This window comes from Lissotriton vulgaris, chromosome 3_1, assembly GCF_964263255.1.
Source record: "Lissotriton vulgaris chromosome 3_1, aLisVul1.2, whole genome shotgun sequence".
Classification (NCBI taxonomy): domain Eukaryota; kingdom Metazoa; phylum Chordata; class Amphibia; order Caudata; family Salamandridae; genus Lissotriton; species Lissotriton vulgaris.
In genome coordinates, this window is record NC_141689.1 from 1,108,786,578 (window position 1) to 1,108,812,015 (window position 25,438).

A 25,438-nucleotide genomic window follows, 5' to 3' on the forward strand; every position below is an offset into this window, starting at 1 on the left:
GAAATGCCCGTGTGGCAAACTGTACATTGGCAAGACAGAACGGAAAATGAAAATACGCCTCAACGAACACAAGTCTAACATTAGACTAAGATCTGAAAAATCTAACCTTGCTATGCATTTCATTGAGGCTAGCCACACCATCGCTCAAATGAAATTCATTATTCTTGAAACGGTGTTGAAAAGAGAAGGAACTGACAACACCAAGTTCCTACTTAAAAGAGAACTTGAATGGATTTACATGCTACAGACTCTTAAGCCGAACGGGCTTAATGATCGTACTGAATTAAGTTGTTTTTTATAATTTTGTATACAGTGTTTATAACTTTGCCATGTATATTCTGATATCGCTCACACATTGAATGTACCTTGTTCCTATTTTCTCCATAACTTCACCATTCTAATATGGCTGCCACACTTTTCTAACTTCACTGTTATACGTTAGTCCACCTTCACTTTTTATTTTTATTTTTTTAAGCATTTATCTACCCGTGTTTTTTTCCTGACACGACAGACAACCGGCTGCTACTCGAATGAGCACGCGTTTTTACGCCGCTATGTTTTTCATCCTGAAGTAAGTGCATGCTAACGCGCAATTTCGTAAGCCTGAAACCCACACGCAACCGTTTGTTCGCGGAGCACGCCCACGCCGGCTTAAATACTTTTCTTTAGACCTGCATGTTACCTTTCAGCCTGAATCTCAACATCTGACGCTATGAGTTAGCCGTGCCCGCATCATTTTGTTATTATTTTATCCTTTCTGGTCACAACTACCACACGCCACCCACAGTAGATAATCCGTTTGAATAGCACTATGAGCACTCTGTACATATTATTCACGTTAAACTCTAGAGCATTATCCCTTACACCCCCCCTTTTTTTTACTCTTCCTCCTCAGCTTATCCGTGACCAAGGGCTAAACAGCCCGAAATGCATAGGATATTACAGTTCGGATGCACAATGATGTTGTCTTTTGATATGCTTTAAATATCAGCAAATAACAAACAATTCACAAATGAAGTAACTTTAAAGAAAATAAACGTGATAAATTCAAGGAATTCACGAAGCACTTTTGTGTGATCATTTTCGGTGTGCCTCATTGGGGATGTACCTGCGGTTCCCGCAAACACAACTTTCAGCACTTTACTTTTACACATATTCATCTAAAGCGCAGCATGCCACCATTACTATAATTCCAATCCAACCCACATAATTCCACTACACACCACATGCATACACTCCATAACACATGGCTAAAAGACATTGCCATTTACAATGCCATTAGCTCTAACTCAAATAAATCCGAGACCTATTGCATTTCCAATGCTTGTTATATTGTTGGCGCGAGTCCCCTGCATGGCTCTGGAAATGCAAGCTGCCATAGCCTATCTTGCTTCATAAAGGGCTCCTCAATTTTGTAGTTTGTTCTCAGGGAGTAGGACCATCATGCAAGCTTGGTCGTCGTCTCGCTTCAATAGACGGAGAGCCAAAGAGTTCTGCTCAGAGGAAGAGTGTGGACCCAAAGTACAACCCTCTTTCGGAATGGTAATGCTCTCTGTGACTGGGGTTTTCCGGGATAGATGGTGGTACTGTACTGTGAGGTAAAGGGATAGCTTTGTTTTTATCTCTGTCCTACAAGGGGGAGTTACCTACTGGCCTCCCAGTGTAAAGTTTTACTAGTCTTTCTTAACTGGTGCCTTCGTTTTCATATTCGTGGGTCATATATCATGCCTGCCAAGCACCACGCATCCGACGTTAGAGTGACGCACTCTGGATACATTCAAGCAGGGTCCCAAATCAGTCACGCATATCAGCGGTGTCCCCTAAGCCCTGTGGCAGGATGACTGTCTCACATCCTGGATGCCAGATGTTTGAGCTGCTGACTCAGTCGAGTGGCTGAATTGACATCTTCGGTTCTAATGCGCAACGTGCTGTCTCAGATGCTGCAGTCACTGGTGCGGAAGAGCACACTAGCAGTGCAGCCTGGGAGTGGAATACACCCCTATTGAGAGCGTTGCACACACAGCTTCTCTGTGATCACCATGTCATGCATTATATTTTATATAATGGTTGAATTTCCACAGCGAACGTTTACATTTCATAACTGGTTGGCAGAATGATTTAAATAAACTAGATAATTCCATGCAGCTAAGAAAGCAATACTCCTGTCTTGGGTTTAATTTAGCAAGCAGATGCCTTCTGGTAGCTGTATTCCCGATGCCTACCAACAAAATCCATTGGACTAAGCTTTTACAGCACAATTGTCTGTAAAAGGAAATTCTTGGTACCCAGACAGTGATTGGGAGTAGGGGAAATCGCTGGGAGTGGGGACGCAATCTCACTTAAACTGCCCGCTTCAGCCACTGCAGCGGTCAGCCACAGTACACCCCCATTCTCCTCTCTCTTAGTTTGTACCGTGTACTCCTATCCCTCAACTCTCTGCCCTCTCTTCTCTGTCTACCACCAAATCTGCCCGTCTCATCCTCAGTTTCCCTTTGTGCAGCCAGTCTGCTGTCTCCTCAGCATGTTACTGTGCCTCCAATTCCAAATCCATGGAACCTTTACAGCACTCTCGCTCTGTGTTAGCCGTCACTTCTAAGCAGGTTTGGATTGGGTTCAAAAAGTTGCCCAGGAACCCTAAAAAACAAAGTAGCCCACATTTGCGGATTGCGACTTTTCACAAAACACAGTTTCAGTGTTTTAAATATTATGGAAAGAAGGGGGGGTTCTCGAATAGAAACATGTTTTCTTGACTTCACTGCGATAAAAAAAATTATGCGAAAGTTACCAGGTCCCTTTGTGCACGCATTACTTCACTCAGCCACCCCCACCTCCTTTCAACTTGCATACATTAATGGACCGGGCCAGCAAGAGACCTGGAATGACACCTTCGCCCATTGGTAAAAGGGAGGTAATAGATGCCCATTAGCCTCCGGAATGGTCGCTTAAGCCTGCACTGGGCCACTGGCGACATCCGAACAGTCCAGATACAGCCCAGATCGGCCAACAAGCTGGCCATAAAAGTAGCCCGTAGCCACAGCTCAGTTAGTGGCTCATTGCCCGAGTGCCACCCTACAAATCCAACCCTGCTTCTAAGGCACAGCAAGCAAGAGCACACGTTACTACACTGAAGACGTCATGTAATTGTGAGGATATGGTCTGGAATGATGTCCAGATCCAAGAAGTGAAACCGTGACCTGCCTCTGTGCTAGCTTTTGGATTGTAACTTGAAAATCCTCAGAAACACCACCTCCCATCCACACCCTAGGCTTTGCAATAGAAAACAAGAGGGTTCTGGAGCGGGGGGCGTGGCTTGGCGCCCGGCGAGGACGGCAGCGCAGATGTGAGCGCTCCCGGTCGCCAGGGGATTTCGCCGCTTCCACCGACATACCTGCACCTGCAAGGCTAATTTTCTGCGACCGGAGACGGCAGCGACAGAGGGGCTCTTCTTTGCGGTCCTCTCCAAGCGACGGCATGGCCGTTTTTCATGTTTTCGCAGCGGACGCGGCTGAGTGAGAGTCGCGCCCGCCATCTTGTGCTCTCTCAGCGCGGACTGCGGCGCTCCCGTTCTACAACAATGCGAGTTCACCACAGAGCCCTACACGGCGCAAACTCTTCATGGTGAGGTGATTTCTGCTTGTATGCTTCACCGCTGCCTGCATGTGCTATGAGTTGCCTCTCAACGGATTTTGGCAAGTTTGGCTCGCGTTTTTTTTCTCTCTGGCGGCCATTTTGAGCAAATGTTCTTCTATCTCCTCAGACACCCTACAGGTGCATTCAGACTGATTTAATTATACACCAACTGCGCTGCTTTCTTCCTTGGTCACAGCTCTAACGCTATTTACAATTTGGAGCAGTGCTGAGCACGGTTTTTTGTACGTTCTCCTTCATTTGCTCCCCTTGCACTCCTGATGTCTTCTTTTTGACGGACCTTCTCTGCTCCACAAGGTGCCATTTCTCTACATTTCGTCGCCACGATGGCTCTCTGTTATCGTCATCTATGTCCTAACTCCTTCAATTAGAGATTTGGTTGCTGTTCCACCCATTTTCCTCACTCCATGGCATACCTGCACCCTGCGCAGTTTTTCAGTTAGAAGCTCCGACGCATACTCTTCACTGCCTCTGGACTAGTAGTGGACATTATTGTTCTTCGTCTTTATGGAAAAGAAGGCATTCTCTCGCACCTCCAAACCTCCACGTCGTGTCTTCATTAAAAACTCCAAAGTCTTTTCTGCACTGGCGCACCTCGAGGCCTCTCAAGGAATCATCACTCAAATGTCGCAGTCTAACACGGAGCGGCCCATCCAGCCTCCAGGGAAGGTCACGTCGAAACGCCCTAAAAAAGATCCTCCATCGCCAACGGGGTCCACATCGGCTGTTTCCATGGAGCTGTTATTGGAAGAAATACGCGCCCTCAGACCCTTCATGGAAGAAACTAATTCTAAGTTGCAGGTTCTTACTGACAACTGGTCTCAGATGGATGCCAGGGTGACTACAGTAGAACCCTCCCTAACAGCTCTAAAGGAGTCATCCTCTAAAGTAACACACATGCAATCTCAAATTTCTTCTCTTCAAAAGCAGGTTGAAGAATTGGAGAACCGTAACAGGCGCAATAATCTTCGTCTCTACGGCCTGGCGGAGAATTGTGAGGGGACTGATCCCATTGCCTTCTTCAAATCATTTCTGCCCAAGCTTCTTCACCTACCTGAAGATACTACGCTTAACATCCAGCGTGCACACCGGTTGGGTCGCCTCCCTTCTACTTCCTCTCCTTCTTCACGACCAAGAGGTGTCATCATGTACTTCTTAGAATATACTGACCTCCTCAAAGTTATTTCAGTGGCCCGTGCCTCACCTCGTCTGCAATGGTCAGGCTCCAATCTTTTCTTTGCACAGGATTATGCAAGAGCCACAGCTACTCGTCGCAAGGCCTTTTTGGACATGCGACCAGAACTTCGTGCCATTGGAGCCAGATACGGTCTTTTCCACCCTTGCCTATTCCGAGTGACCTACAACAACAAAACTACGACATATGAAGATCCTGTTCGCCTACGCAGCTTTTTGAATGCAACTCAGGCCTCTGATATGGACTTTTCCAGCTCCTCGTCAGCCTTCCCGCCATGATTTCTGCGTGATAAAGCTTTGAAATTTCAATTAATCTGCATGCTTGTCGTGCATTGTTGAATGTATTTTTGCTTGTTCTTACCACGTTTTCCGGCGGCTCCTGTTCTCATGTTCTCCTGTTCTTCCCCTCACTCCCCTTCGTTTTTCTTCCATCCTTGTTCGTTAATTAGTATTGTTCACTGCCGCCTATTTGCGTACCTTTTTGCTACTCATTATTGTCTTGTTCTCACCTTCTCTCATTCGTCTCATTCATTATTGTTTTTCCTCCCTTCTCCTTGTAGGTTTTACAATCTGTTTGGCGTCATTCCCCCGACCTGTTGGTTCGTTTGCATTGGACGCTTGCTTCCTTTGCCTGGCGCTCCCCCCTCATTCATCTCCTCGCGTATCCTTCCCCTGGTGATCAACCCTCCCCATCTCTACCCTTCGTAAGTATGTTTTCCCTTTCCTCCCAGTTGTTCACTTTCCTCCTTGTATCTTTTTCACTTTTAAGTCCCCCAATTTTCTCTGTTTCACAGGTGTCTCTCTTTCTTGGTTTTCGAATACTCTTCTATTGCTGTCTTCTATCTATTATTCTGACTACTTCTTGGACTACCTTATCCTCTCCTCTACACAACTCGCTTCTACTTTCCTTTTCCTCATCCTTTTTCTTCTTTACTCATCCTTTTACTCGTTATTACACTGCGCTGATTTTTACCGACTCTCTTATTCTTCTTGGCTTTTCAATTCTTTGGGTCTCCTTTGCACCCCCTTTTCTTTCTTTTGTTTTCTTCTTCTTCTTCGATATGATATGTCTCTGGACTATCTTCTCATTTTTTCCGCATCGGTTGCTTCTATTCTCCTTTTCCTTTTCCTTCTCCTCTTCTCTCTTTTCTCACTCTTTTACTCATTATTATATTGCGCTGTCTTTCATTGACTTTTTTATTCTCCATGATTTCCTCATTCTTCTGGGTCTTCTTTGTACCTCTTTCTCTTTCTTTACTCTCTCCCTCTTCTTTGAGACGTTATGTCTCTAAAGGTAATCACATGGAATGTTAAGGGCGTCAACTCCCCTATCAAGCGTCAAAGGATCTTATCTCATCTTTCGCGTTTAAATGTGGACATTGCTTTTTTACAAGAAACCCATTTATCTGCCGATGAATCTGTTAAATTGAAAAGAAGTTGGGTGGAGGATGTTTATTATTCTCCTGGGGATGGTAAACGCAATGGCGTTGCAATCTTATGTCACAAAAATCTTGCTCATTCCCTGCTTGCCCAAGAATCCGATGCTGAAGGCCGATGGATATATACCAAACTTGCTATCAAGAATGTTCCGATTTCTCTCATAAATGTTTATGCCCCTACCACTGGGGATCCCACTTTCTGGCACTCATTCTCCCAACACATCACCAGATTCATTGATGATAATTTTATTCTAGCAGGAGATTGCAATCAGCCCCTAGATCCCTTTCTCGATAGGAACTCCAGAGCACACTTCGTCCCTAACAAATCTCACAAATCCTTTTCTCAAGCTATTTCCCAACACAAACTCACTGATGCTTGGCGTCTTTGCAACCCAGAACTCCAGGAATTTACCTTCTACTCTCCTTGTCACCACTCCCAATCTCGGATTGATTACATTTTTGTCACCCATCATATTGCCCAAACTCTCACTCATGCAGAAATTGGTCCGATTTTACTTTCTGACCATGCCCCCACATTAGTTCAATTGGATATCCTACCCAAATCAACAGGCCCTAAACGCTGGCGTTTCAACAATTCTCTCCTCCTAGACCCTAAATTTACTGCCTCCTTCACTTCCTTCTCTCACAAATTTTTCTCCCTAAATGATAATTCTCCTGTCCCCAAACACACCATTTGGGATGCCTTTAAAGCAGCGGCAAGAGATTTTATCATTGGCTTTGTTGCTAAAAAACGTAGAGCTGCTCGTGATTTTACCAAGGCTATCCTTCTGGATATCAAGAAATTGGAGCATTCTTATTTCACTTCTCGCTCACAGCAAACTCTAACTGCCCTGGTTAACGCTAAGATGAAGTTTAATAAAAAATCTACGGACGATGCATCCCTGTACTTATTAAAATCTAGTGCCAAGTTCTATGGAGGCAAAAATAAGGCTGGCAAGATCTTAGCCAATTATCTCAAGGTGAAACACAATAAATTAAACATTGAATCAATCTACGACGCCGATTTAAATCTCAAACACACAGACGCAGACATTCTCACTGAATTCTCTAGCTTCTATAAGACCTTATATTCTTCTGAAACCCAGCCCTCCTCCCACTCTCTAGACATGTTTTTCTCCTCCATTCAAAAACCATCTCACTTTCCACTTGATCTCTCTCAATTAGAACTTGATATATCCCAACAAGAACTATTCAAAGCGCTTCAATCCCTCCAAAAAGACAAGGCCCCTGGCCCTGACGGCTTCACAGTAGAATTTTTTTTGCATTTCTCAAAGCTCCTCCTTCCCCGACTCCATTCCCTCATCGGCACCTTCCTTTCTTTGGGTTCCTCCTCAGGCTCTTTCTCAGATGCCCATATTTGCCTCATACCCAAGGAGGGGAAGGATCCTCAACACTGCAAAAACTACAGGCCAATCTCTTTGGTCAATATTGATTATGAAATTTTTGCAAAGCCTCTTGCGGCACGTCTTGACCTTCTTCTCCCAGACCTTTTGGGTGAGGAACAGTCGGGCTTTGTCAAGGGCCGTTTCATAACTGATAACACCAGACTTCTCTTCAATATCCTTTCTCAGTCCCGCCTTTTACCCCATCCCCTTGCGGCCATTGCCTTGGATGCCGAAAAGGCGTTTGATAGGGTCGAATGGACTTATCTATTTCACACCCTCCGTTGGTTTGGTTTCGGTCCTGTTTTTATATCCTTAATTTCACTTCTTTATTCTAACCCACGCGCAGCAGTTTGCGCCAACGGTCAAATTTCTTCCTTTTTTGATTTAAAAAGAGGAGTTCGCCAAGGCTGTCCATTATCTCCCTTTCTCTTTAACCTAGCATTAGAACCCTTCCTATCCAGGCTCCGTCAAAATCCCTCCATCCATGGTTTCCAACTCTCAGACTCCCACATCAAACTAGCCGCTTATGCGGATGACATCCTGCTATTTGTCTCCAACCCCTCCGTTTCCATTCCTGCTTTTCTCACTGAAGTCCACGCTTACTCCCAAATATCTGGCTATAAACTTAATAATGATAAATGTGAGATCCTCCCCTTAACTAAATTTACGTTCAAACCCGATTTTGCTGTCTCTAATTTTACATGGAAACCCTCCAATATCAAATACCTTGGAATGCATGTCACTCCCACCATCCCAAGTACCGTTTCCCTATGCATGACCAAATGCATTCAGAAATTAACAGATCTCACATCCAAGTGGCATCCCCTTTACCTATCCTGGTGGGGTCGCCTCGACACTATTAAAATGATGTTATCTCCCATTGTTCTCTACACCCTCTCCAACATTCCGGTTCCTGTCCCCTCCAAATTTTTCAAAAAGATCAACTCTATTCTAATGTCCTTTCTTTGGAATAAAAAGAAGCCACAAATGTCTCTAGCACGTCTGATTCGTCCTAAGTCAGAAGGTGGGGCCAATTTTCCTGACTTTCCAGCCTACCACAAGGCGTTTCAGTTGAGACAAGCTTCTTTTTGGCTACAAGACTTTGACGCCCCATGTCCTCTATGGACCAAATTTGAACGCCTTCTTCTCTCTCCCTTCTCTTTTGCTGAGTACCTTTCCTTCTCCCGCAAACCCACCTCTATCTCTACTCCGATTCATAAGTTTACCACTAAATTACTCCTCTCCTCTATGCACTCTCCTCCCACTACCATTGCCGATTTCCTTTCCTCTCCCATATGGCATAACACTTCCTTACTCATCCGTAATAGACCCTTTTTCTGGAAAACTTGGCATGTTCGAGGCCTACAGTGGATCTCCCAACTTTTTTCTCACTCCTCCTTTTTATCTTTTGACACCCTTCGCTCCCTCTATGACTTACCTACTTCCTTTGCACGCAAATATCAATTGCTTAAAAATACAGTCCTAACGAAATACAATGACCTCTCTCAGCCCCGTCCTCTTCCTGCTCCATCCACCACCACTGCCGCACTTCATTCCTTCTTACGCACTACACCAAAGGCTACTGCTATTTACAAATACCTCCACGCTGGTGAGACTCCGAGACCCAAATCTAAAGTAGAAGAATCTTGGGAGCATGATTTGTCTGTCTCTTGGTCGGTTTCCTTTTGGGACAAAATCTGGACCAAACTTCGCAAATCTTCCAGAGCAGCAACCCTTACTCAGACTTTGTTCTTTATTTACAATAGACTCCTCTACACACCCTCCGACCTTCATAAACGCTTCCTGCTACTCCCCACACATGCTGGTCTTGCTCGTCACCACAAGCCAATTTATTTCATATGTTATTTTCATGCACTCATGTTCGTAATTTTTGGATACAGGTTTGGGCTCAACTTAATTTAATTTTTCACATCTCTATCCCTTTTTCTCCCACACATGTTTTTATGGGTAGTCTCTCTCCTTGTTGGCACGGCATTGATCTAAAACCTCAGATTGCTGATCTATTACTTGCCGCTGCCTTCCAACAAATAACAGTCAACTGGAAAGACTTCTCCAAAATTTCCTTCAAAGCATGGTGGTTTAATGTATGCCATAACCATAGACTGGATACTGCCCATGTTTTCCCGGCATGTTTGGCTACAAAACGCATGGATTTATGGACTCCCGTCACACTTTATCTGGACTCATGTAGTAAACGCTTGTTTCGCCCCTCACCTCCACAACAGGAAGTTCCTAAACCTCCTTAACTGCCTGATACATTCCACTTATCCTTCATTGTACCAATTTTGTTTATTACTTTCCAATGTTCTCATGTATTTCATAATTTATGCTTATCGTATTTTTTCTTTGCCTTTTCCCTTTTTCTCATCTTGCACCCAGAGTTATTTTATTATCATGCTTACATTTGTATGATGGTATTATTCTGCTTAGATTCTTATTCTGATATCTTGCTGTACTTTGTTTTGACACCTGGTTTTCTTTTTTATTACTATTAATAAAATTTTCTTGAACTTAAAAAAGAGGGTTCTGGAGCTGCACTGAAGGCGGTGATCACTTTACAAGAGCAACGACAACTTAAGACCAACGCAACAGCGGAGGTACTGACAATGGGCTCCCAGTGTCTGCTAATGCATTTCATGCCTGTGGGCTACTGGGGTCAGGTCATTGAGCCCTCTAACATTTGCAATTTGCATAGGCTCACCACATATAAAGGTTCCTTGTGCAGACACTAGAGTATTGCTTAGCTGCTTCTCAGCATTGTTAATTTTATACCTCCCATGAGGAAGGCAGGAGTGTTGTAGCTGTTGTAATGCACTTCAACCCCTGGGGATTTAGATAGGTGTCTGCTGGAGGTTGCCCTAAGTCCAAAACTGTGGACTGCAACGAAATCTATTGAGCAGTTCCTTAGATATCCACATTTGAACCCCTAGCCCATCATCTTCTGTTTCGTCTTGCCCAAGATAGGGAGAACAACCACATTCATTTAACACCTCAGCATCACATGTGCCATTAAGCTGCATATCACGGAAACTACAATAGTCTATGAGCAACTCCTCAAAGGCCTGCTCACTCAAGAAAACTGTTCATAATTCATAGTTCAAATCAGCATTTGTACACAGTGCGTGCTCGCTCCAGCAGACACACGAACATAAATCAGGTCTGCATAACAGGAAAATACATTTCTTGGAGCAGGGTTATTTCAAATAGCTTATTTGAAACAAATTGGCCCATTGCAGGATTAAACTGAGGGATTTGAAGTTTTGTTTTTCGTATTATTTTTCAATGCAGTTGCTAAAATGTCAATGTGTGATATGGGATTCTTTTAGCGCTATGGTCAATCTTTCCAAGGTTTAGCTAACAGGCAGCTCGTGGAATGGTTTACAATAGTGTTTTTAAAATGAAGTTTAATCCCACCAGTGGCGTTCCATGGAATTGGAATTTAAAGTTGCAGAAACCATTAGTAAAACAAAAGTCAGCCCAAAATAAAGAGGCACGGATTTGCTTTGTACGGATAGTACTAGTGCGTACTTCAACCCTTCTTGTATTGAAATTGTGTTGCTGTTGTATGAAGGTGTACAGCTTTGAATATTGTGTATCTTACTTTGCCCCAAATAAAGATGATTTTTTAAACAAAATAAGTTACACCTTATCCACGCAAACACACTACAAAGCTGCAGGTTACTGAATCGAGCAGCTTTACAGGCAAATCTCCTTTTAGGTGCCACGGGGTAAAATCTCCTCATCTAAAATGGGCCTTGCCTTACAGAGTCCATTTTAGGTAAGGGGTCTGCTCTCACAACAGCACTCCAGTGGATGTCTATATGCCAGTTCCTTGCAAATGTTACTTCTCGCTCTGAAGGCAACGCCGGCTGAATCTCGACATCTAAAATGGCTGCTGCATTACGACCATTATGTGGTAGCAGTCTTAGATGTGGTCTTGTCACAAACAAGTTGGATAACCAGAGCAAAAAGCATAACTGCACAACACTGCTGTGGCTAATGCTAAATGTGAAAGATGCATCAAACAAGCATTGACTGAAGGGGAAGACCAGACAAGCTAGTAGCCGAAGTGGGCTGGCCCAATACCCACTACCCACTCCTTGTATACTTGTGCTCATAAGCTCTGTTAACAGCCATGTTGTGGCCACACTTCAGCACAGTTTATAGTGCATTTACTTCTAATGGATGGCCAATTGTGTAATTTGCTGTTCGGTGTCATCCCAATTCTGGGTTTTTTCTAGATTGTTAGCACAGAAATAAAAATGCAGTTTTAGAAGTTGGTCCCCGATGCACATTACACACCTGATTGCTAGTTTTGGGTAATAGCCAAACAAAAGTGAACTAGTGCCATTTCGATCAGTTGGGCTCTGTGCCACAGAGATCAAAGAGACTACATTTTAGATGGTTGCACTAATCCATTGAACGTTCCACTAGAGCTTGGTAACTGATTGCGATCCGATCATTCAATCAAAAACATGTGCTCGACTTTGTGGAGTGGGCTTTTATATGGGTGACATTGACCAAGCTATGGTAAGACCGAGTTTCCACCTCTGGATAGAACTGCTTTATAGAGATACACTCTCCAAAGGGAAGGCTAATGGAGTTCTGTCCACTATCTTTGTATTGCTGCATGGCATAATGTTTTTTTTTTCCCGGTGACAAGAATGAGGGTCCATTTTGTTACTTGTTCTTTCTTCAACCTGGGAGATTTAGATATTTGCGCACACAGGTTTTTAACAGCAAGGTACAACTCCTGAAAGAATAAATACCTGATGAAAACAAAAGCCCTATTTCAGTTGGATATGAACCATTGGTGGTACTACCTTTCTGATTGAAGTGTTGGGTCACATTATACAAAATATCGCCCTGTCCAAGATGTTGCCTACTCTGTATCGGATTGAAGTGGAGTTCTTTACTGTACCGTATCTTGAATAGGGTGATTAGAATCTGAACACTTGTACCATCCAACCGTATGTTCATGTTCTTATCGGAAAAGCAATAACAATGCTATGAAAAATAGTGAGCTGGTTTTGTTGGAGGAGTATGAAATGATCTGACATTAATGTTAACATCATCTGTTTTTTGCTTCTTCCCTCATTCTCAATGCAATCTGCAATGGCCGGTGAATGGACCAGGCCACCTGCATAGGCGTCCATTTAAGCCCTGCATGGCCAAGCAGCACCTCCTGTCACTCTTTTCTAGGCGTCATACATTACAGCAATCTTTGCCCGCCTTGGCACCACATCCCGGTAGGACCAATCTTCCTTTGACACCACTGGATTGTCTGGTGAAGACCACACACTCCCAATACCAAGGCCAGAGTGTTCAGGGTTACACTTCTTCCTGAATCCTGACTATGTTTTGTTTAGGCCGTTCACTCTATCGCAGCACCTCTGGCACCACTGCTTGAACTACACACCCCGAGATATGCCCCTTCTAACTACAAATCCCATCCTGCATCAGTCACTGTGCTTTTGGAACCATAATCTTACTGGGGACAAGACTCCTGGTGACTCATCCTGGCCTGTCAAATAACATGGCTCCATCGAGACCACACAACATGTAGACAAACTATTGTTTGTCATTGTGTGCGTTTTCATTCTTTTTTGTTTGCCTGTGTCCAATTTGTTTTGGGAATAGTTGCATTAATAATTTCCTTTGTGATATGCACCTTTTAGTGGCAATTATATGCAGGAATTTTGCAATTTTAAATTGAGAAGCAATTAGAGGAGCAAATTGCAAAATAGAAGATAGTACAGAACATTCTCTTCATGTAATTTCGGGAAAAAGAAAACAAACTGGAATTTCCAATGTAAAATAATATGATTATTTGCTACACTGATGGATTTGATAACAGTATAGTGGCTCTTACCGTGGAACTATGCAACAGATAAAGAGGAAGTCTTACCTTTCTGAACCTTGTCGCACAGCAGGTAAACCTCCTCCCCTCCAGTAACACATCCAGCTGTCCTGTCCATTCTTACAATCTTCAGATTTGATGCATTGGGGGCTTCTGTCAGGATACAAAGAAATGAAAAAGACGTAAACAGGGGTTACCATTTGTCTTAACTATATAGGGATAAATGGGGCCAGCTTGCCATCAAAATAAGCAGCATCCTCCCCCATGTATTTGAGTCAACACCGAGAAGCATAAGAAAACTCCCCAATATAAAACCCCTTTACAACAAGAAACAACCACACAGTAACAAGGGTGTTTGAATCTTCAGTATGCCTGTGTTTGTTACATCTATAATGCTATTTTCTCTTGTAACATGTACATCACATTGTTGCCAGCTTCAGAAATGTATGTTTAAATAAATAATTAAAAGAAATACAGATGCATAGTGCTGTACATTTTAAAGAAAGTGTGCTAATATATCCCAGTAAAGAAAGTGTTCAGGTGATCCGTCAGGTTTAAAGTGGAACTTCTCTATGCATGTATATTGGTCTAGTTTTCAGATGACATCTGCTCCAACATAATTCCCTGTTGCTTTAGTAATGAACCATCAAGTAACTTCTTTATAGCAAATTACAGTGCACACATTGTTATTCTCAAAATTCAATTCCATATCCTCTTTCCTAAATTTAACCTGCAGGGGACGAAATGTTAGTGGCCAGTGCATGTACCACGCTACACATGGTGATAACATATGTTTATGTTTATTTGTGGTTGTATAACATAACATAATATGGTACTGCCCCGCAACCCAGGAGAGGTGGTTCTACTTCGGGGAAAGGCTCTCTTTTTGTGAAAAAGCTATTATTTAAAAAAAATTGACAAATTCAGGCCTGAGAAGATGAGTAAACAGACCTCAAGGAATATTAATACAGAGAAGAATTAGGAGCATATACAGTCCACATAGAAAACTTGCACAACCTTGAACTTTTTCTCTTTCCGTTGTGACGATGTCTCGACGTTTTGTGCATGTAAATGAGGAGTTTCCCGCTTATCTGCACACATACTCTACTGTTTTAAGGGGACAAACACTTCATTATAAAAGAAATATATACAGTAAAATTACAAATCTGAAATATTATTGAATAGGTCTTCAATTTCTCCACACCCTCAATACTTCCCCCTATATTTAATACTTGATGAAAGTACATCTGGCAGTAATAAGATCATTGATTTTGTTGTGACCGGTCTCTACCAACTTTCCACACCTAGGTTTGACACTATTTGACCATTCTTTATTTTATATTTAGGACAGGGCTTTTTAACAGAAGGTTATCCTCACCTTTGCTCGATTCATTTATGTTTCTATCATCACAAGTCCCTGCTGCTGAGAGATATCTTCATAAATTAAGATGCTTCCGAAAAGTTTCACAGTAGGGATGGTGTTCTCTGGGTGATGTCTTTTGTTGGGATTCTGACACGTTATGTTTAGATTTAGGCCAAAGAGTTCCATTTTAGATTTGGTGGACCACAAACATTTTAACCACATGAGTGTTTATTTGAGTACTTAAAGTAGGATTCAAGGGGGGATTGTGTTAGTGATGCCTTCATTCTTGCCAGCCTTGTAATCAAGACACTTATGTGGAGTCCTTGGGGTATATTGTTAAATGCACAGCAGTCTTGACCATAAAAAACTGCAGCTACTTAAAAGTAGCCATAAACCTTTTGAAAGGCCCACCTAATCGACTGGCTTCTTGCTCTGCCTTCCTAATTGGAAACACAGGTTGATGTAGGCACAATGCTATTGGCGTCATACACCTTTCACTTCATAACGAATCCTCTTTTACATACTCCGAGATATACTGAAGACCACAGATATTTCTATAGCCACCTGTGCTCTCCTCTTTTCCACAACTTTGTTTTGGGGTTCCGTGAAACCTCATCGATGATCAAGGTACAGTATTTGTCCACCGCTCAAATTAATTTCATATTTCCTTATACTAATTCTCCACTAATCATGTTTGTGTTCCGGAGTACTGTGCTACTCGCCGAAAAGCACGTTGGCGCCTCATTAGGGGTACCAAGTGCTATATAAATGCAAATTCCTCCCTCTTCTATCCCTCCACTATTCTTTTCAACCCAGATAACAGACTTGCATGTCCAACGCTCAAATTAATTTCATATCTCCCTATACAAATTCAACACTAATCCTTTTAGGGTTCCAAAGTAGTGTTCTACTCGCAGAAAAGTACTATGTAAATTCAATTACAATTACAAATACACTTGTAAGCTAAGGTAATCTACAGGGGTATGAGCTTACTCTCAGACCCTCTGAATCAATTCAGTTTAACATGTGTGGGGGCCAATTAAGTTGTGATTCCGTATTTGATTTTGAAGGTGACTGCTGACATGACCTGCAATAGGATTGCAATTGTTTCCATGAGAATATATTTTTATGTCAGAAGTTGTGAAATAGGGTGTATAGACAAATGACTATTTTAAAGCATTTTAATTCCACTCTATGGGGCAAGAAAACGCGAACCTTTTGAAAAAGGATTTATATTTTCTAAGTAAATAGTAGAAACTCAAACTTCTTTTGGGTAACATGCTAAGGAGGAACGCAAAGGATTAAGACAATGAATGGTCTAGGCTTCTAACAAACCTTGAAGTAGGACATTTGATAAAAATGGAGAGCGGAGAAACTGCAGCCAAAATTAGACAATGCCAACTTACTGCTGTCAAAAATGGTATCGGATATGACGGGCTCCAATCTCCTTGTGAAGCTGCCATTGCTGTCTGGGAGAAAGGCTGTGAACATGAGCCGCACCACGCTGAGGTCCATATCCTTTGTTTGCTGAATCGCTGCCTGGCGGATAAAGTCTCTTTCTTGATCTACAATAGACCAATGCACACACTGTTTATATATAATACACACAAATGTACTGATCCCTTTATGTCCCAGAAAAGTAACATGTTCCAATGAAATAGCCCTTTTATAGTGTATTTGAACACCGTCAATGTATTAAACCTTCAATTCCCTAAATCTACTCTCATCATTTCAACATTTTGACTTCATACTTTCACAATATGTATATTTTACCTCACTTTGAAGAATGGGTCCTCAATAGATTGCCATTGAAAAACAGAGAGTTAATTTGCAGGGAGGGTGGGATAGTTGTGAGGGTGTGGCATAGAAGTAAAGAAAAGCCAGACTCAGGAAAGTCTTCTCTCATTAAACCATCTTCCTGGTTGGGTAGTCATCACTAGTGCAACTATATGAGGATAACCCTGTGTGTACGCTGAAATATGTAGTCATATACAGGTAAAGATAAAAACATATATATTGTACCATTGGCATCTGCGTAGCCCACATTTGGCCACTGGTATGGCCTGGAATCACTGTTAGTTGTCTGAGTGCCATCTATATTAATTCCAGCGTGTCAACTTAAAAGCAGAGCTATCAGCCAGATTCATCAAGCGAAATGCGCTCACAAAAGGGCCAGATTCTGAGAATCTGGCCCTTTGCGAGTGCAATTTTTGCATTTGGGATTCATCATCCCAAATGCAAAAATCGCTAATAAAGAATTCGCAAATTTGCGAGGATTAGCATTTAAGGAATCTCTATTTGAGATTCCTTAAATGCTATTCATGAAACATTTAAAAATTGCGAATTCACAATTTAGGACCGCTATTTACCACGAAGTCAAACCTCGTGGTAAATAGCAAAAACTTAGAAACATGCATTTAAATGCTTTTTTATAAGTTGCATGTTACACACACACATGTCCTTTGGACATGTGTGTGCGCAACATCAGTCTACATTTTCATTTCAGGGGTGCTATAGGATGTCCTTTGGACAACCCTGGCACCTTTGAAATCGCTTCCTTATTTGCGATTAGCAAATTGCTAATCGCAAATAAGGAATAACTCCCCATTCATTCCTATGGGCCTTAGGCCCATAGGAATGAATGGGGAGTTAATCCTTATTTGCGATTAACAATTTGCTAATCGCAAATAAGGAAGCTGTAGGAATCGCAATTTATTTTGCGATTCCTACATGAATCCCGTTTTGCAAGTCCTTAATAGCGATTCCTTAATAATCGCTATTAAGGACTCGCAAAACGGGACAATGATGAATCTGGCTGATAGTGCCTTAAACTTCCTATGGTGGCAGATGTAAAGTATTCCGTTTTATGGTCCATAAATACAATTATGTGTTGTGATTTGTTTAATGTGAAGTCATTAGTTAATAGAAATAAAAATAAAATATCAACAGGCCTGTTGGATAGTCTGAAGATGAGTTGAAACCCCTGGACTCAGGGTTTATGAATAAATTGTCTGGTATAAGTCTTCTACTACAGCATTCCAATGTTTGTCGTTGTGTTACTCCCTACTTAATTTAAAGCATTCTACCCTCAGTGGGTGGAATGTCCTAACAGCCTTATAGCCCTTCTGCCTCAGACTATAACTGTGGCTCAGGCCTATAACTCGAGTTCAGGGCCTTTAACAACTGGTATTATCCCATGGCAGTGGGCTAAACGGCTATATTATTAGACAAGGAGGTCGGAGGACTTCATGGATTGTTTGTGTAATTTATAGGTCAGTCATACATCTTTAGCACTGCTAACAGGGAGAGTATGTGCTTTGTATTACTTTGTGCATAACATGACAGAACTATCATTCAAGCCTATGTATCTCATGTCAAAATTACTGGTGGTACGTGAGCCGTTCTGTCTAATTTGTTCATTTTGGTGTTTTGTGTAACATGACTTGTTATTCTGTACTGGTGAGAATCCTTTGATAGCCAACTACATTGCATATCTGAGCTACGCTGGATGTGTGTAGAATGTTCGGACTAATGGAGTCTTGTGTTTTTTTAGCATGTCTAGTAGGCAAGTGGTATTGGGAGTGACATGATAGTGAGCTATAAGCCGTGTCTGTATTGTGTTGGATGTCTATGAAATGTTCTTTCTAATGTATTCTTGTCGGATGTAGTTGGTTTATTCTGTGGTACAAATAAGGAGAGAAATCCTACATCAAGTTAACTGTCATCTGTATTCCATTGTTACAATGTCAACCCAAATAGGATGTCATCCGTTTCTAGTGAATTGATGCGGGCTCTAGTGGAGGCATAAAGGTGATGGTAAAATGTCAACAGGTGCCGTGTGCCAGGTAGTAATCTTATATGAAATCAACAACAGGTTTTCTAGCAAGATGTAACAATAAATCAGGAAGGGTATTTCCAGCTGGCTTCCTCCTGTTGGGACTGGCATGAGCTCATCATGAGTGTCCCTTAGTTGCTTATATTACCGACATTTACACAGTCAAAGGCACAGAAATTTTAGACATGTAATTGACACATTCTTTGCTCTCATTGACCAAGGGATGCAGAAGCTAAATTAGTCACCTTAACTTATGCTGAATGCAGCTGAAACATAACAAGATGCCCGGAAGAGACCAGAACACGCGTTGACAAAGCAAGTGGATGTGGCTTTTATGTAAGGCACTCAATCAACAGATTACATGATAATGCACACAAACCAATAGAGAAACATACCTTTCAATATTCAAGTACGCACAAACCAACACACTTACATACTTCAAACCACACAGGCAGCAAGAAATGTAGGGCAACAGATAAGCTGCACCCAGCAAATACAGAGACATCCATGAGCACAATCAAACATATGCAGGCACACAACCAGTTTCTAGCAGGACACACAGTCAGACAACACACAAACAGTCAGCGACAGACAAAGGTACAGACAGATGAAAGAACCATGCACAGTTCGATAGATGTAGGGGAGAGGATGTTGCCTAACGGCTTGAGCGGTCGACATTGATGCTGGGGAACCGGGTTCGGGTCTCGGCCGGGAAGCTCAGGATCCTGTGATTCTGGGCAAATCACTTAATCTACCCGTGCCTAACAAAAATTAATGAGTCCATCTGTAATGGAACTGGTGCTCATGTAAAGCGCTCTAATAACCGATGTCTTGGGTCTGGTTCGCACTATATAAAACTCTAAAACAAACAAACAAACAAACATGTAGGCTTCATGGCCAATTATACTTTAGGCTCTCTCTTGTTGGAATAAATCTAAGTTGGAGAGAAAAGGGGGGCAATAACATTGATTAAACCCTTGCCTTTGCTTCTAGAAAATATTTAGATGGGTGATGGAATACTTCAGTTTCCAAGCGCCTCTATTTATGCAAGCAAATAAATCTGTGGTGCCAATGGCAAAGGGTGATGCTACCTAACAATTACTGAGTGTGTTACCCAATTGATTGTTTATTAGGTAAAGTTGGACAAACCTGTATACCAACCAAAAAGTAGTACCTCACTGATCATAAATCACAGACAGGTGCTTAGGAAAACAGGAAACACAGTTTAGTCGTTGCCTGCTACAGACCTAGGGCTCGATTTACAGTTTGGCGGAGAGGGTGCTCCATCGCAACAGCGTACCCTCTTTGTCAAACTTAAGGTCCACCTGCCATATTTAGAGACGGGCAGACCTTCAGTATTTAGACGGCGGAGACCACTCTGCCTCCGCCACCATCATTCACCTACGAGGTCCCAATAGAGTTATGGCCGTCTGAGTTTTGCCATTTCTCTTCTCTCTCACTTAGAGTGGGCAGAAAAATGACAAATTTTCACTGTCCATCACTGCCAGTAAGGGACAGTGAAAACTGAAAAGTGACTGCCAGGCCATGGGATAAAACATTTTTTTTTAATTTTCAAAAACAAAATACCACTTTTAAAATTTAGTTTTTGAAAAACAAATACTGAAAGTGCGTCGTACAGTTCCGTAATATAGACGGAGCTGTCTGTCAAATTTTCAATACATTTACAGCAACCGCCGTGACGGCAGCTCCTAGAAATGCAAGAGATGTCCACTGGCCGGCAGATATCTCTAAATCTGTTGAGTGAAGTACCCTCATTATGGCGGAAGTAAAGTACTTTTTGTTTTGTCTACTTTAGGAAAGTTACTAAAACTTATAATTGCAGCAGAAATCTCTATTATGTTTCTTATGACATTTCTTCATTTCAAGATACTTTCAAACACAATGCACGGAAAGGCATTGTCCCACAGGTAGATCTTTACTGATGCAAGATGGATAACAATTTTTTTTTAAAAGAACAAGTGAATTGTAAGAAAACTTAATAATTAATAACTATGGAAAAGCAACGCATGTGTCAGAGCGGAGTTGAAGAAAACTGAATCCACATCTGTAACTTCGGTTATATATTAAAAAGCGAATGAAAATGCTTTCCTATAAAGTTGCAAATGTCCTTTTTGCTTCTATATAAATGGTGGAGCTCCACATTGCAGGAGTAAAAAAAAATGCACTGTTGCAGGAATAAGTTCTTAGTGCAATCATAATTTTCAATTGTAACGGCATTCTTACTGTCAAGTGTTTGAATTTGTGGACGGTGTGAGCTATATTACTGTTTTGTCATTGACTAAGAAATACAGGTATTCACATATTTCGAGTACTGAACAGCACAATATGAAACCGTAGAGGGGTGACTAAGAAACACGAACATCTAATGTCATGAAAAGGGTTCTTAATATTTACTACATTTTTCCTGCAGGAAAAGTATAAAAAGGCATGGTAAAATATTCCTCAAATTATTTTGATCGTGACACATGATAAAAAGCCTTGAAAAAAGTAAGTGCAAAGCTTTATACATACACTGTAGCACTCCTGTTATGAACAGAAATGATAGATAATAAGAAACTTGCGGAATTGTTTTAAACGAATCTGGATAAAGATGCATGAGAATTGTAGTACTGTAAAACCTGAAGCAATGTATGATCTAGACGTCATTCAGAAAATAAATGGCCAGCCTAGATGGGATAAACAGCCGTTTTTAGGATTTCGCATTCTATTTTTCGATTATTAATTGCAAGCCCCTAATAAAAATGTGATGGTTTTGTTTAAATGATAAGCATTAAAAAGTAAATTATACGTTAGGGTTGAATTTAGACAACAGACTTGAATCCTTAAAAATAAACAAGCAGCAAAAAATAATATACAATTTGTGATTTGCTGCTTCTGATGGAATTGAATGCTTTTTGAATTTTGTAATAAGGCAGATGAAAAAGTATACATTCTGTTCTGTTTTGGGCTATCAAACTTTAGTTAGCCTGTGTTTAACTTTCTCCTAGCAAAGAACTGGTATAATCTTTCTAATGAGGCAAGGACATCAGATGAGCATCCTTGAAACTCATGACTTGCTGCCATCAAGGAAAAGCAATTATTGGCATTAAAAAGGCTTTTAAAGGGTATATGTGTCTTCAAAAATGTTTCTATGAAAAAATAATTTTATTTTTACCAGGGTGACTGATGAAAACTGCAAATAGAACATAATTGCTGTGCAAGGACTAATAATCTCCATTCATGAAGCACTGTGCTTGTTTACCACTCTCATGCTACCACTTATTAAACCAATAATTCCACATGGCATGCGTCCATCTTTTAAGTCTTTGCAAGAAAAATGCTGCAAACAGCATTCTTCAAGGCTAAACATAAAAGAAGTAAACCAGATAGAGAAGATATGAGAGGGTCTGCCATAACCCTGTCCCGTAAAACTGGAGAACAATGCCACTGATTATTGTTGAACAAACCTGTTAATGGTCTTTCTCCGCCATTTTCAGAGGGGATATAGTCGAGGTCAGGGTGGATAAGGAGACCCGCATTGTACCCCCTTCGGAAGGCTTCTATCATTCTTGATTCCAACGTGTCAAAGACTTTCTTTTTGGTGACATGAAGAATTCCCAAGTTGGCAAACCTACAAAGAAAACAACACTAGGTAAGAGCAGTTCTGAGCTTTTCAGTTTGCACATGAAATGATCATGCACATTCCAGTTGACGTTCTTCATTTCCAGCACATGCATACCGAGGAAATAACCAAAAACGTGAAGGAACATGAGATTGTTTACTTCCAAGTATCTTGGGGACCAATTCTCAAAATATTTCGAACTTCTAAATAATGCACTTGTTGCCCTCGAATGACAGAATACTCATGGGTGCAGATTGCATTTAGACTGTGGGCAAAACCAATGGACTGGAATGCACCCCGAGTGATTACCAGTGCCTGAGATTCATTCAAGCGTTCCGCCCATCACTTTTGTATTTTTATAGTCTTAACAATTTTTGTCAGACACACTCTGGATGCCCCCAGCACAAAGATTCAAACAAACCATTAAACTCGCGCTTTCCCAAAAGTAAGCCACATAAAACAATAACAATACACAGTTAAAATCAGGAAAATCATAATGTATTTATTTATTTATTTATTCACTTATAAAGTTTTATATAGCACAAACATGATCCCGAAGGATATCAGAGAGCTTTACACTTTGGGGAGAGGATGGTAATAGTAACAGTACAACCATAAGGGGGATACCAACCTGGACAAATCACATATGCATATCAAACAAGAAGTTACAATCGAAAGGAACAGTAAGGGTAAGAAAAAAAGCAGGAACATAGGGATCTGGGAGGAGAGCAAGTGAACAGTAAAGCGGAATAACACCAAAAGCAGTATTTAGGGTGTATGTCCAAGCGTTCGAGCAGAGGATCTGAGACCCTTTTGAGGTAGGAACTTGTCCATGAGGAGTCTTTATACTTCCAATTTGAAGGTAACCTTGGAGGAGATTCTGTGTATTTTTGGTGGGAGAGAGTTCCAGATCTTTGGCGCAGAGCCGGAGAAGGCTCGGTGGCACGTTCTCGTGTGTGAAAGATCTGAGGTTTCAGGAGGAGAGATTTAGCACTCAGAGAAGTCCTGCCCCCTCCTGATAATTCTAGCTTTTGAGCTAGATAACTGGGAGTTTTGAAGTGTTCGTGTAAATCTATGCATGGGTTATTCTGTGCAGCAAGCTGGAGGGTTAGGTCATGCAGAAACTGCTACTCCATATACAGAACCACACATGCAGGAAGCAGATGTATCACCTTTTTCTCCAAACCAGCAAGTAAAATAAAACCAAATTTAGATTATATGTGCTGAGGAGTGTGTGTGTTTATTTGTAAAAAGTGAGGTGGTCTGATGCACAAGTAATCTCTTCTACGTGTGTATTTCCCGGGGAACGGCCTTAGCAATGTAGGCTGAGCCACATGTGCTGTTTCCTCGCAAGCGGAACCACACTTGCCTTAGGCAAGCATATGTATGGTTAAGGCAGTGGGCAGTCTAGATGCTGAGTTGGGCGGGCACAAGAAGAGAAAGGATCGGGAGAGGACGTGGACTGGTAAGTGAGGCTGGGGCAGGCGTTTGAGGGTTGGGGTCCTTTTTAGGGATCAGGGTTGTGGGGCTGCGGTTGCTTTTAGGGCTCAGCGCGGTTGTGGTAGTTTTTAAGGTTCAGGTGGGGTCGGGTAGTTTTTAGACCTCAGAGTTGGGGGTCCGGGGTAGTTTTTAGGTGTTGTTTATTGGGCTCGGTTCGACCAGATTTAAGGACTTTTTAGGGTTCAGGGTTACTTTTAGGGCTAAGAGCGGAGGGCCTCGGTGTGATCTTTACCACACATCCCTTTACCAATCATGCCTTCACCGCGAAATTGAGTTATAAAGGCATGTGTGGTAAAGGCATGTGTTGTTCAGACGCATTTGTTGTTTAGGCAATGTAGTGGAGGCATGTGTGGTTTTAGCCATGCGTCCCTCTGTCATACAACCATATTCCCCACCTCTGCATCACTCTACTGGCTTTTGGTACTATCATCGCATTCCCGTTTTCATAGATGAAGGCATAAAACCCCTGAGCCTGGAATTCCAGAAACAGCTTTTTTAGGCAGTCTAAATGCTGCTCTCCTAATAAGAAAACTAAAATGGAAGTCAATAATTTGGTGAGAGAATCATGGTATATGCTCTTCAACTCTGAGTTAAAACTGGAAGGCAGACCAACCAATGCACATTGTAAGAATCCCACTCTGGGCACAGGGAGTGGAGGCAGGCATTCAGGGAGAAATGTATGTGAAAACCAACATTTGCAATGCAACAGGTAGGTCTTGCATTGAGAAAGTGTGAGCTATTGGTATTGTAAATGACTTTTATTTTAAATAAATGTGTTGGCTTTGAAAATATATAAATTAATAGCATTGTTATTCACAAAGCCAATAGCTTACATTTTCCTAATGCGAGTCCTATTGGCTATGGCAGTGCTTGATGGAAGCAAGCAAGGACAGTGCTGTTGTGGTGCTGAGTGATGCTGTTGTGGTGTTAAGTGATGATGGGGTTGGGCTGAGTGATGTGGTGGTGTATTAGAGTGATGTGGTGGTGTATTAGAGTGATGTGGTGGTGTATTAGAGTGATGAGGTGGTGTATTACAGTGATGTGGTGGTTTATTACAGTGATGTGGTGGTTTATTAGAGTGATGTGGTGGCGTCCCAGAGTGATGTGGTGGCGTCCCAGAGTGATGTGGTGGCGTCCCAGAGTGATGTGGTGGCGTCCCTGAGTGATGTGGTGGTGTCCCCGAGTGATGTGGTGGCGTCCCCGAGTGATGTGGTGGCGTCCGCGAGTGATGTGGTGGTGTTCCCGAGTGATGTGGCGGTGTCCCCGAGTGATGTGGTGGTGTCCCCGAGTGATGTGGTGGTGTCCCAGAGTGATGTGGTGGTGTCCCAGAGTGATGTGGTGATGTCCCAGAGTGATGTGGTGGTGTCTCATAGTGATATGGTGGTGTCCCTGAGTGATGTGGTGGTGTTGTGAGGCGTGTAGCAGTGTGAGGCGTGCAGCAGTAGGACACGTGCAGCAGTGTGTGGCTTGCAGCAGTGTGTGGCGTGCAGCAGTGTGTGGCGTGCAGCAGTGTGAGGCGTGCAGCAGTGTGAGGCGTGCAGCAGTGTGAG

General features: G+C 42.1%; 1 protein-coding gene across 3 annotated transcripts in view; it reads right to left on the reverse strand.

Moving 5' to 3' along the window:
- Positions 1–25,438, reverse strand: part of NFKB1 (nuclear factor kappa B subunit 1) — a 398,216-nt gene that overhangs the window by 181,044 nt on the left and 191,734 nt on the right. For all 3 annotated transcript variants that reach the window (XM_086961580.1, XM_086961582.1, XM_086961581.1), the window contains exons 7-9: positions 22,234–22,397; positions 16,338–16,496; positions 13,617–13,721 (exon numbers count right to left, since the gene is read on the reverse strand). In XM_086961580.1, coding sequence (XP_086817706.1) covers positions 13,617–13,721; positions 16,338–16,496; positions 22,234–22,397 — 428 coding nt within the window. The remainder of the gene's footprint in view (positions 1–13,616; positions 13,722–16,337; positions 16,497–22,233; positions 22,398–25,438) is intronic.